This window comes from Panthera onca, chromosome A2 (genome assembly GCF_046562875.1).
Source record: "Panthera onca isolate mPanOnc1 chromosome A2, mPanOnc1 haplotype 2, whole genome shotgun sequence".
NCBI classification, from domain to species: Eukaryota; Metazoa; Chordata; class Mammalia; order Carnivora; family Felidae; genus Panthera; species Panthera onca.
This window is the reverse complement of record NC_138340.1, coordinates 32,144,264-32,157,084: the sequence shown is the minus strand read 5'-3', so window position 1 is coordinate 32,157,084 and position 12,821 is coordinate 32,144,264. Positions and strand designations below refer to the sequence as shown.

Genomic DNA, 12,821 nt, shown 5'->3' with positions numbered 1-12,821 from the left:
TGATGCCGAAGTTCGAGAACCGGCGTCCTGCATTTTTCCGGCACTCTCAACCTCTGTGAGGATCTGCGCGAAACCTCCCCGCGAAAATTTATTACAATAATTTGTACACACACACCTTCCTTTACTGTAACCTCAGGGCTAACCCTTAACCATTTGGTTAAGGTTAAACCAAACGCTTCCCACACAGCGAGTTTTCTAGACTGAATAGCTCTGTTCCAGAAAGACGTCGTAAGGAATCAGGCTTCAGCCAGGCCTCCATCAGATTTCTCATTCTGATTTCAAACACCATAGCTTCTACCTGAGACCTACCTGTTTGTTACTCTTGGATGGGACATGGAGAAACTTCTGGAAGATCGTGAAGCACGAGTGCAGTGATTCCTAGAGGGCTTGATACCATTTCACTGTTCTTACCAATCAGAAAACATTCTTAGCGTCGCCAGGCTTTGAGATAATTTATTTGTTCCTTGCGTGTGGTCCAGGAAAATGGGGATTCTAGTCAGTCGGATCTGATGCAGTGAGCCCCTGAGAGCTTCACCCATTTCCCAGCTCAGAACTGCACAGTCCATGTTTCCTTGTCAGTCCGTTCGTAGTAAAACACTGAGCTTCTCCTCAGAGGCATTTTTTTTTTTTTTAATGTTTAGTTTTGAAAGAGAGAGAGACCTGAGCAGAGGAGGGGCAGAGAGAGAGGGAGACACAGAATCTGAAGCAGGCTCCAGGGTCTGAGCTGTCAGCACAGAGCCTCACGTGGGGCTCGAACTCCTGAACCATGAGATCATGACCGGAGCCGAAGTCACTTGCTTTAACTGACTGAGCCACCCAGGCGCCCTGAGATAGCAGATCTTTAATTGGATACAGTCACCCCCGCCAGCATTCCTATGTCTTCATTCTTGAGCGGTTTTTCTTATTTATTCCACTATTTGTAGACAGACTTCTCAAACTTTATTTTTTTTTAAATTTTTTTTTTAACATTTATTTATTTTTGAGACAGAGAGAGACAGAGCATGAACGGGGGAGGGTCAGAGAGAGAGGGGGACACAGAATCTGAAACAGGCTCCAGGCTCTGAGCAGTCAGCACAGAGCCCGACGCGGGGCTCGAACTCACATACCACGAGATCACGACCTGAGCCGAAGTCGGACGCTTAAGTGACTGAGCCACCCAGGCGTCCCTATTTTTTTTTTAATATTTTATTTTTAACTAATCTCTCCACCCAGTGTGGAGCTCGTACCTGCAACCCTTAGGTCAAGGGTCACGTACTCTACCGACTGAGCCAGCCAGGCGCCCCTGTACTTCTCAAACTTTAATCTGTAGATGAAGCACCTAAGTGTCCTCTAGCATGTCAGAATTCCACCCAGTGGATCTGGGTGGAGCCCAAGGTAATACATTACTAACAGCCTCAGAGATGCCCATGGCTGCCGGTCCAAGGACCACATTTTCCACACCAGGGCTAAAGACAATTTGAGTTATTAGCCGTTGCAACTTTAAAGGGACGTTCTTGTCATTTTTGGAATGCGTCATTCAAACAAACATGCTACCTGCCGTTTCATAATGTTTTAGGATTTGTATAACTTTATAATACTTACCATTCATTTCAAACGTTTCTTCTTAAAAGCAAGCTGGATGCGACCACGTTTTAAACTCAAAAGCCCGGAGAGATAAATGTGGAGTTTGTGGTGGTGATAATTCTTCGTGCAAAACAGTGGCAGGAACATTTAACACAGTGCATTATGGTAAGAACCTGTCCCTAAGAACCGTGAGAGGGAAAATAGTCAAAATTGAAAAATTGTTAACCGCATGTAGTATGTAAAAGTATTCATGTCAGGCGTAAAGTCAGTCTCGTTAGGGTACATCAGCCATCCGGCTAGAAGACACTCAAGAGTGAGAACTGTATTACCCCCCTGGGTGGCCCACCTTTTATTCCATACCTAGAGAAAGTGACTTGTGCTGTGGAATACTCAGTTTTGGCTAAATTCTTTTCAGGTTACAATACCGTGGTCCGAATTCCAGCCGGTGCTACCAATATCGACGTGCGGCAGCACAGTTTCTCAGGGAAATCAGAGGATGACAACTACTTGGGTAAGATGGCCTGTCCCCTGCCATGGGCGGGAATTCTGGTTCTCTGGAGCCGTTGGCAGGTGCTCCCTCCTTCCCCCTTCAGCGCACAGAGAGCTTTCCGATGTTGTGTGTTTTCATACAAGCAGTTGATCTTGAAATTCCTTATTTTGTTTCTCCCTCATGTGTATACCCTCGAAGTATGGAATGAAGAGTCGTGTAGTTACCCTAGTCAATATCAGGGCTTTATTCTGGATCGCAGTAAATAGGAAGGCCCTAAATCAGATTTTGAAAGCGCTTACCTTGTAAGTTCAGCGTAAAAATTTAAAGGTACCGCTTCCCCTAATTTTTGTGGTGTCAACTCTAACCAGTTATAGACCACTGGTGTGGACTTATTCGGCATTTCGTTACGCCCTGTTATTCCAAAAGGTTCTAGAGTGGTACATTTTTCTCATGTCATGACTAGAATGGCCCGCCTTGTTCCTTTATAGATTCTTCATCCTTCTCTCATGTCCAGGCACATGACTAATTCATGTCTGTGCCTTCTGTTTAAACCACAACGCGCCAACAACCCTGTGTTCATTTCAACAGTTTGCTCAGCCCAATCCCACGTCAACTTGTCCTTCTGTAAACCGCTGTGATTATGAAATTTTCCCAACCACTTTTAATTAAGAGAAGGACAAGGGGAGTGAGGTCATGACTGAAGGGATTCAGCTGGTCACCTTGTACAACCAGACTCCTCCGAGCCACGGAAGGCAGCATGGCTTGCCCTCTGATCTAGAAGAAATCACAGCAGTCTGGCTGGGCAGTCATGTTTTAAAAGAAATGAATGTACTTGTTCTCTTACAATGTCCAGGCAGAAACTCTATTTAATCTATCTGAATTCAGCCTCTGTAAAGGCTTTCTCCACACATTTGGGCATAATGAGCTAGTCAGTGAGTACTTGTTGAATCAAATTAGAATCCCTATCTGTATTTTGGAATATCTACATGAAATCCTTCATAAGTAGACAATGATCCTTTGGCCACGCGTGCTAATCCGGTATGATATGTATACACGACTTCATCATAGTATTTTCTGCAGTGTATATTCATTCATTCATTCATTCATTCATTCATTCCCTTATTTAATATGTGCCAGGCACTCTTCTGGGTACAATAAGCCAAAATAAAAGAATAAGTAAGTAAAAATCACTGTCTCCTTGGAGCTTTTTAGTGAGAGAAGAGAGACAATAAGCAATAACTTAACAGATAAGCAAACTGTATACTGTTAGAAGGTGGGAAGTGGTATTGGAAAATAGAACAACAGAAGGGAAGTTCGGATACTGAGGATGAGTTGGGAACAATGGAGCTGAAATGTTTGCATTGTAGCAGGAGAAAACAGGTTGATTGGGGGAAGAGCATTCCAGGCAGAGGGAACAGCCAGTGCAAAATCCTTGAAATGGGAGCATGTCTAGATTGCTCCGAGAATAGAGGGAGGCCCGTGTGGCTGTAGCTGCAGCACAGAGGAGAGTTCTAGATGAGGCTAACCATGTACCAGGACTAGATAATATAGGGCCATATAACCATTGAAAGGACTTGCTCATACTCTGGGAGACATGGGGAGCTAGTGAAGGTTGGGAGCTGAGGAATAACTTGATGTAATCACATTTGTGTTTTCAGAGGAGCACTTAGGCTGGAAGAAGGGCACCGAGTAAATGCAAGAAGACTGGTTGGGAATTATTGCAGTAGTCCAAGAGACAGACGCTAGTGGTTTGGTCCCCATTAGGAGCACTGGAGGTGACAGTACCTGGTTGAAATCTGGATACTTTTTGAAGGCAGAATCATCATGATTTGTTGGTAGATTGAATATGGTATATGAGAGAGAAAAAGAAGTCAGGGTGACGCCAGGATTTCTACCTGAGCAGCTGAGAAGACAGAGTTGCCATGAGCTGAGATGAGACAATTTGTTTGTTATTTATCCATATGACCACTAGGGTCTTAAGGTCAGAGGCTGTGTCTTTATATCTTTAGCCCTTGATGTAAAGCCTGCACATATACATGCTAAGTAAATGATTGTTCAGTTGTTAGACGGTCAATGCTCATGCTTTTTTAAAAATTTTTTTCAAATGCTTATTTATTTTTGAGAGAGACAGAGACAGAGACAGAACGTGAGTGGGGGAGGGGCAGAGAGAGAAGGAGACACAGAATCTGATGCAGGCTCCAGGCTCTGAGCTGTCAGCACAGACCTGACACGGGGCTCGAACTCACAAGCTGTGAGATCATGACCTGAGCCGAAGTTGGCCGCCCGACCGACTGAGCCACCCAGGCGCCCCAACTCATGCTGTCTTTACTGGGTGTTTCCTATGTGCTTAACAGGGGGATGAGATTATCATGTAAATATACAGAACCATCCCTTCTTTTAAAGACCACGGAGTGTCACTTGGAATCATTCACTCAGTAACTGCGTCAACTTTTTCCCACCCTAGATATCCAAATGAATGGTGACTTTATAAAACAATTAACAAAGTTCTTGGGGATGCTTTTCAATTTACTTTTGGGGGGAATCCACATTTCTCATTTCAGCACTGAGCAAAATAGGTCAAGCATTTTTGTTTTTGTTTTTGTTTTTCATGCCCTGCGTTATAAATTTGAACATGTGGCTGCTATGGCCCTGGTACTTCCTAATTAAATCCTGCAGCATCGCATGCAACCTCCTTTATTTTATTTTTTTTTATTTTTTTTTAACGTTTATTTTTGAGACAGAGAGAGACAGAGCATGAACGGGGGAGGGGCAGAGAGAGAGGGAGACACAGAATCGGAAGCAGGCTCCAGGCTCTGAGCCATCAGCCCAGAGCCCGACGCGGGGCTCGAACTCATGGACCGTGAGATCGTGACCTGAGCCAAAGTCGGACGCTTAACCGATTGAGCCACCCAGGCGCCCCACAACCTCATTTATTAATTCATTTCCTGAAAGCCAAAAGCCATGTTGACCTGCTTCTTTCTTCTCCTTGAAAAGGAGGATTCTTGTCTCTTCTTTCCCTTCTTGGAAAGATCTTCCAAGTAGTAGCCTTAGTTCAATTGAACTTCATGAACCAGGCCAGGCTCCTGAATTGGGGAGGCCTTCCTGATAACCTTGTATTCCTCATTGGAGGTTTCTTAATCTCCTTGTAAAGAATGAAAGCAAAATTCACGAAGATTTGTCATCTGGGACATGCAGGCTGAGGCATCCGTGGCTCTTTAGTGGAATATTGTGGTAAAGTCACCTGTTGACCAAAGAACTTTCTGGAAGCAAATGAGAAGTATGCAGGCGTAGATGGCCAGTCACAGTTCACTGAGTGGGAAAGTCAAGACCTCAGGGCCTTTGAACATTGCAGTGGCTTCTTAACAAGTGAGGAAGAACATGATGTCGTCCAATCTGAGGTGTGTACAAATTTACGCTGGGCCCGAAGGAAGGTAGAGCAAATGCTCCAAGAAGGTTTTAAAACCCACAGCTGTTTCCATCGCTGAGGTATCTTCATCCTTCTCCCTCACATTTTTTTTAAAGGCCAGTCAAGCCACGCTCTTTCCGCATGCGTTGGTGAGGGAGCCGTTTCCAGGGGAGAGGGCCTTTGTAGCAACCTAGCTCTGATGGGTGAAATGGGGGGGAAACCAACCCAGGAAATTAGCTCCCCTAATCGCATTAGTGGAAGGTTGGGCAGGAGACTATTGTTTGCAGGAAGCTATTTGTTTCACAAGGTACTGAAGCAGAAAGTCTCCCTGTCAAAGGTCATCCTTTCACACAGCCCGCTCCCTCCGGTTGGGTTGGAGCCAAGCTGCACCCAGTGCCACCATGTTCGAGTTTCTTTAGGAGAAAAAGGGGCCATTGCCATGATACGTTTTGTCTCCAGTTCACTTAGCTCTTGATTAATTATGGCAACGGGAAGACAGGAATCAATTCAGTTGGAGATAAAGCACGAAGTTCAGTTCACCTGACGACTCCTATCTCTTTCCCTCCTCACCATCTACTGGGAGAAGGAGCGCGCAGGGAAGGGGAACATGACCCGAGGTGGCACAAGCCGGAGAGGAAGGCAGGAGACTTTGGGGAGGAGCCCCAGAATGGACCTGCGGTAGACGGTTGCTCTTTGAGTACGACCAAAACTGGATTATTGCTTAATTTACAGAACAGGCCTTGTGACATCTCATTTCATCTCTGGTGAAACATCAGCTGGGTAGCCAGCAGGCGACTTCCCTTGAAAGGACTGGGTGATTTTGCTGGCAGCACGTCCTGCCATCACCGTGTAAATGACCCACATTAGGAGGCAGCCTCGGGATGTCTGAGGGACCACGGAAACAACCTCGCCTCCAATCAGTGACCCATTGCAGCTCCTGCGTCTTGCATGGCCGGTGGATGTCACGTTGCAGAAGCTGCAGGGGAGACAAGGCTGTCAGAGGTTTACACTGACAGGGAAACGGTCATTTGCCTGGAAGCACTCTGTTCTCCTTGCCATAAATGTCAGGTCCGATCCATCACTCCTTCTTTTCAACGTCACTGATTGAGCACCTACTATGGGCCAGGACCTTTCCTGGGGTTATAAAAGTGCATTGTTCCATGGTCACTTGACTGGCAAAAACAATGACTTAAATTTTTTCAAATCTGTGGCTCACCATATTTGATTTCAACTTGTATGTTAGAGAAAGCATGCATGAATTCATTCACTCATTTAACAGACGTTCATTGACCTCGTCGTTAGAAAATTTTAGTGGTTCACAGGCTCTGGAGACAGACTTCCCATGATTAGAAATCACCTTCCCTTGGGAAGGTATGTTAATAATATTCACGTCATGCTTTTCCCATCCCTAAATTAGGCATCTGTAAAGATATGGTAAGAAGACAGCGCATATGAAGGCATCCTGATCAGACAGCAGCTGCAGCCAGTGTACAGTAACAATCCAGTAAGAAACCCATTAAACAGAGGAAGAAGTTGAGGCTTACAGAGGTTATGTAACTTACCCAAGGTCACATAAACTTCTCAGAAAGTGGAAAGAGTTGGAATCGTTACTGGCCTGACTTCAGACCCTACACCCTTAACCCACTTCATTTTCCTACCTCAGTGTAGAAAAACGTTTGGCTGACTTAGGGATATGAATGGAAATTGAGGTTTATTGTTGGCAGTGCATAGTGTGGCTGGAAAGATAGGTTAAGATAAGATTGGCAAAGACCCAGGCAGGTTATGCTGAGTTTGAACTGCGTTGTATAGGTAGGGAGGATTATCAAAGGATTTGGGGTCAAGAAGAAGCCAAGATTTTGGAGGGTTTGTGTTTTTAAAAGCTTTTTTCCCTGTCACCACATTCTTCCCAACCATTTCATATGAAGGTATCTCGTTCTTCCCTCAGGACCAAGGTAGGACTTATATGAGTGGGTAAGTAAAGTACTAGATTAGGGACAGAATTCAGTGCACTTGATCAGTGACCCTAGAAAAAATAGTTCTTGCATCAGTGTAGTGTCCAAATGACTGAACTCTGTGGGGTTTCCATGTCCAAGAAAACAAGGACCCTGGTGCCACGGAGCCACCAAGAATGTTCAGAGCCTCATCTCAGCCCTCAGGCGTCTCCGCAAGGCCAACTTTCCCTAAACCCTCTACACCTCTCCTACATACACGCTGCTTCTGGCCTGCCTGGTAAAAGACAAGATATCACCTGCATCGGTGAAAGAGAGGTTAGAATCTGGCTAATGCCGAAGACAGCTCGGCTCTCTATCCCACAACCAAGATCAATGTCACTAACGTGATGCTGAGGCATGACCTCATGAATTGTGCGCTGCATAGTTTCTGGAGCAGCTGGGATAAATTGGTTGACATTGGCACCCGGGATGAAACCTACCTGCTGCCCAAGTTAAATTTCCACATGCCTTTTATTCACTTAAATACACGGCCTGTGCATTTCGATTCTCTCCCTACTGAGATTTACTAGTTGTGCACCACTTATAAAAGGTAAGAGGGCCTTTTTCTGATATTTTGTTCAGGGCGAAATATTTAATAGCTCTGATTTATTGAGTGCCTGTTTTATGTCAAGCCCAATACTCAGAAGGATTCATTATTCCAGGAGTAGTAGAACTGAAAAAAAAATTAAGTGGTACTTAAAATAAAACCAAAATTGTATAATAAATACTAGGGGGGAAAGATATGATTGGGATTTTCTCTTGAGAAATTAATCAAGTAGTATGAAGATAAGTTTGTTTTTTCTTACATTCAATAAAATTATATTTTCATGTCAATCATGCCCAGGGTTTTAGATGATAAGATAAAGCAATTGATAAATATTCCTACCTAAGTTTTCCAGTTAAATTATGTGCTAGCAGAGTAGTACATTCTTTGCCTAAATTTGTTTGAATTTCACAGAAAAATCTGAAAAGGAGTTATTTTTATAAAAGCTTTCTGGAACTGGGGAACCTAGGTGGCTCAGTCAGTTACACATCCGACTTCGGCTCAGGTCATGATCTCGCGGTTTGTGAGTTGGAGCCCCGCTTTGGGCTCTGCGCTGATAGCTTATAGCCTAGAGCCTGCTTTGGATTCTGTATCTCCCTCTCTCTCTGTCCCTCCCTCTCTCTCTCTCTCTCAAAATGCATGAACATTTAAAAAAGATTTTTAAAGCTTTCTGGGGCTTTATTCACTTTCTCGATAGTCTCTCTTGCACTTGGACTTAGGTAAATGATTTCTTCTGAAGCAGCTGTCATCTTATCTTCTCTGTCCACTTTATTTACTTTCCCTAAGTTTGTAAGTGGTCTAACTCCATCAAGCTCTCAGTTGGCCAATATTTTGGACAATATGACTTTTCATGCTTTTCTGATTTTTTCATCTTTTTCAAGATGTGCAGTAGATCCAGTCATTCTTTCCAAAAACAAAGTATTTATTGATGGGGTACCATGTCCTCTTTTTGAAGCTAGATATAGCAGTGCATAAAGGGGTCCAGAAATCCTTGCCCTCATGGGGCTTACATTCTTGTTTGGGGAGAGAGAGGATAAAGTGTTATGGAAGAAAATTAAGGGCAGGGGAAAGGTATGGGAAGTATGGAATCTGTGTGGTAGTGGGAGGGGGTTGCAGTTTTAAAAAGAATGATCCAGAAAGGTATATTACTTATCTTTTATTGCATAACAAATTATCTCAAGACTTTGTGGCTTAGAAAGCAACTGTCTACTATATTCCAATGTCTGTGTGTCAGGAAATTGAAAGCAGCAGAGCTGGGTGTTTCTGGCTTGGTCTCTCATGAGGTGGCAGTTAAGACTTCATTTAGGGCTGTGATCACATCCAAAAGCTTGACTGGGGCTGATGGCTCCATTCCAAAATGCCTCCTTCAGATGCTGCTGATAGAAGGCTCTAGTTGGTTTTTTTTTCTTTTTTTTAAATTTTCTTTTTTTTAATTTACATCCAAATTAGTTAGCATATAGTGCAACAATGAGTTCAGGAGTAGATTCCTTAGTGCCCCTTACCCACTTAGCCCATCCCTCCTCCCACAACCCCTCCCCTTAACCCTCTGTTTGTTCTCCATATTTATGAGTCTCTTATGTTTTGTTCCCCTCCCTGTTTTTATATTATTTTTGTTTCCCTTCCCTTATGTTCATCTGTTTTGTCTCTTAAAGTCCTCATATGAGTGAAGTCATGTGATATTTGTCTTTCTCTGAGTGACTAGTTTCACTTAGCATATTACCCTCCAGTTCCATCCACGTTGTTGCAAATGACAAGATTTCACTCTTTTTGACTGAGGAGGCTCTAGTTCTTTACAGGAACTCTCTCAGTGGGGCTGCTTGGATATTCTCACAACATGGAGGTTCAGCTGGCTTCTCCAAAGCCAGAGAATCAAGGAAGAGTTCCCCAATGCCTAAGACCTGGCCTTGGAAGTCACAGTCTGTCATTTCCTCATAATCGCAGTGATTACTCAGTCAGTGTTATTCCATGTGGGAGAGGACGACACAGGGTGTGAATATCAGGAGGCAGGGATCATTGGGGCCATATTGGAGGCTGGCTACTCTACTAGACCTCAGTGAAAAAAGTGACATTTAAGCATCATGTTGGCCGTGAATTTTCAGATTTCAATATCTGTGAAAGAAGACTAACAGAGATTCAACTAATCAGACTCAACTAATCCTAACAGAAAATAGGGATATTTGCATGGGAATCGATTTTGTAATGTTCAGTTCATTAGTACATATTTTCAAATCATGAGACTTTTGCTTCCACCAGTAATCCTATAATGTAGGGCTTGTATATCAAGTGCCATGCTAATTAAGACCCATATATTATATTTCAGTAATATAATTACAGGGTCAGGTGTTTTAATCCCTATTTTAGAGATAAGGAAGTGGATACTGAGAGAGGGAAAGTGATTTCCCAAGGCCACGGAGCTGGCAAATGGCAAAACTAAGTTTTGAGTTCATCCTGTCTGGCCGAAAAGTTTATATTCTTTGCACTCTGACTCTCTGCCTATCAGAGTGTTATTTCATAATTCAGACAGTGAGTCATTGGCAGAAAATCAGTGAATTCTCGTCTCTCATCTACAGCTTTATCAAGCAGTAAAGGTGAATTCTTACTAAATGGAGACTTCGTGGTCACAATGTCTAAAAGGGAAATCCGCATTGGGAACGCTGTGATAGAGTACAGCGGGTCCGACAATGTCGTGGAAAGAATTAACTCCACAGACCGCATCGAACAAGAACTTTTGCTTCAGGTAAAAACTTGGCCATGAGCCCACCACCCTTTCCTTCCACTTGGAATCACCAGACCTGCAAACATCATCTCCATTTTGTCCACTTGTCCCAGGTGTTGTCGGTGGGAAAGTTATACAACCCTGATGTGCGCTATTCATTCAATATTCCAATTGAAGACAAACCCCAGCAGTTTTACTGGAACAGTCACGGGCCCTGGCAAGCCTGCAGCAAACCCTGCCAAGGTATCTACTTTTCGGTTGTGTTTTGGGGATTTGAGCTGTTTTTTGTTTCTTTTTATTTATTGTTTGTTTTTTTGGAGGCAGCCAAACACATGTGATCTATAAAACTTTCTATCTGCACGCATTCTCAAATCTCCTTTCCCTGCATCTTTCTGGTTATTTTTAGCTGGCAAGTTGAGCTTTTTAAGGGTTTCGGGATTTGTTGGCTTTCCTCTTTTTAAGCGATTCGGGATTTGTTGGCTTTCCTCTTTTTAAGCGATTCATATACATTGTGAAGCCAAGAAAGTCAGTTCTGCCACTTTGATTTTCCAGAGACATGGAGTTAGTAGTCATATTATGTGTCATTTATCTTGTTTCCTGTTGCCTAAATTGAGGGTTAGCAGATTACAGCCAGTGGGCCAACTCCAGCCTGCTACCTGCTTTTATAAATAAAGTTTTATTGGAATGCAGCCACACCTCTGTGTACATATTGTTTATGAATGGTTGCTTTTGTCCTATAATGGCAGAGTGGAGTGGTTGTCACAGAGGTCATAAGGCCCACAAAACCAAAAATATTAACTAATTAACCCAGTACAGAAAATGTTTGTCAGTCCCTGGGCTAACTAGTTTTCAGAATGGGTGCTTTTCTCTGATTGTTTTCTTCCTTGCCTAGGGGAGCGGAAGCGCAAACCCGTTTGCACCCGGGAATCTGATCAGCTTACGGTTTCTGATCAAAGATGTGACCGGCTGCCCCAGCCAGGACCCATTACTGAACCTTGCGGCACAGACTGTGACCTGAGGTGAGGCTGGTGTTTGCTTATGGTCTTTACTATGAGCAGTGAGGGTCTTGTAGGGGAAGGAACGGAAGGAAGAGACAGTGGTGTTTAGTTCCTCTTCCCTTCCTTGTGTTTCTGTGAAATAAGCTTCAGCCAATTTTCCATCCCTCTGAAACCAATTATCCAAGACATATGCCTGCGGATTTCCTGTTCTTCTCCTAAGAATTAAAAATAGCTAATAGAGTATGGCACTTGCCAAAAGAAGTTCTCATTTGACTTTCACAACTCAGTGCGTAGGTATTGTTATAGTCGAATCACATCTTACGTAAAAGTTTGGTATGAACGTCAACAGAAAAGGGGGAAATGTCATTTCTCAGAGCATCCGTATGATGTTCTCTATGCACCCAGAGTGTGTATCACCCAGTAGAAAAAATCGTATGCATATGAAAGTTGCATAAGAAAGTCATGGAAGCAACTAGAAGGAACTATAGCTAGAAGATATCTGGATATTACAAATACTCTGTATTGTATTTAAGAAAATAGGAAACCTGAGGCAAGAAATAGTGAATGGGTACAGAATTCTAAAGCTTTCTCATTGACCCGCTAGGTTGACTATGTCAGGTTTGAAATATTAAAATAGCCTGGGTATTGTGTTGTGTAATCTGCATGTCAGTTAAATGCAGGTAACAGAAGTTGATGCTTTAATTCTCCTTTTACAGAACAGAAATTATCAGTGTGGAGTGGTGTGGGAAATTGTTAGGTTCTTACCGTTTGGAAGTGGCAAAGTGAATACTTAAGCATTTTGCAGCTTCTTTGCCATGGTGCCAAATCTGGTCAAATGATATTGGCAGCCTCTAGTGCTGGAGTGAAGATTATAAGGCCCTCTTGAGGCTCTGAGAGAAAAGAGGAGTGCTGTGATCAATTAGTAATGTCTGTCACGAGAGTAGGTGGGGGTGCCACGGTGTGAGTGCCACATCTTTGCCAGGCCTGACCTGGTGGCTTTGACTTCAAAACCCAGACTCTCTCTACCCCCGCTATACTTATGTCTACCCAGCAACAGTTACCTGCTTGTTCGATGAGCTTATTGCAAAGCATTGACAAGCCATTATAGAAAGA

At 43.4% G+C, this 12,821-nt stretch overlaps 1 protein-coding gene across 5 annotated transcripts in view; it reads left to right on the top strand.

Annotated features, from left to right (window-relative positions):
• The window catches only part of ADAMTS9 (ADAM metallopeptidase with thrombospondin type 1 motif 9), a 172,549-nt gene that overhangs the window by 55,875 nt on the left and 103,853 nt on the right, over positions 1 to 12,821 (top strand). For all 5 annotated transcript variants that reach the window (XR_009609757.3, XM_060631519.3, XM_060631521.3 and 2 more), the window contains 5 exons: positions 1,611 to 1,728; positions 1,979 to 2,074; positions 10,565 to 10,731; positions 10,824 to 10,953; positions 11,603 to 11,729. Coding sequence is in view for 4 of the 5 variants with exons in the window: in XM_060631519.3 (XP_060487502.3) it covers positions 1,611 to 1,728; positions 1,979 to 2,074; positions 10,565 to 10,731; positions 10,824 to 10,953; positions 11,603 to 11,729 (638 nt within the window). In the remaining variant the exon portion in view is untranslated. The remainder of the gene's footprint in view (positions 1 to 1,610; positions 1,729 to 1,978; positions 2,075 to 10,564; positions 10,732 to 10,823; positions 10,954 to 11,602; positions 11,730 to 12,821) is intronic.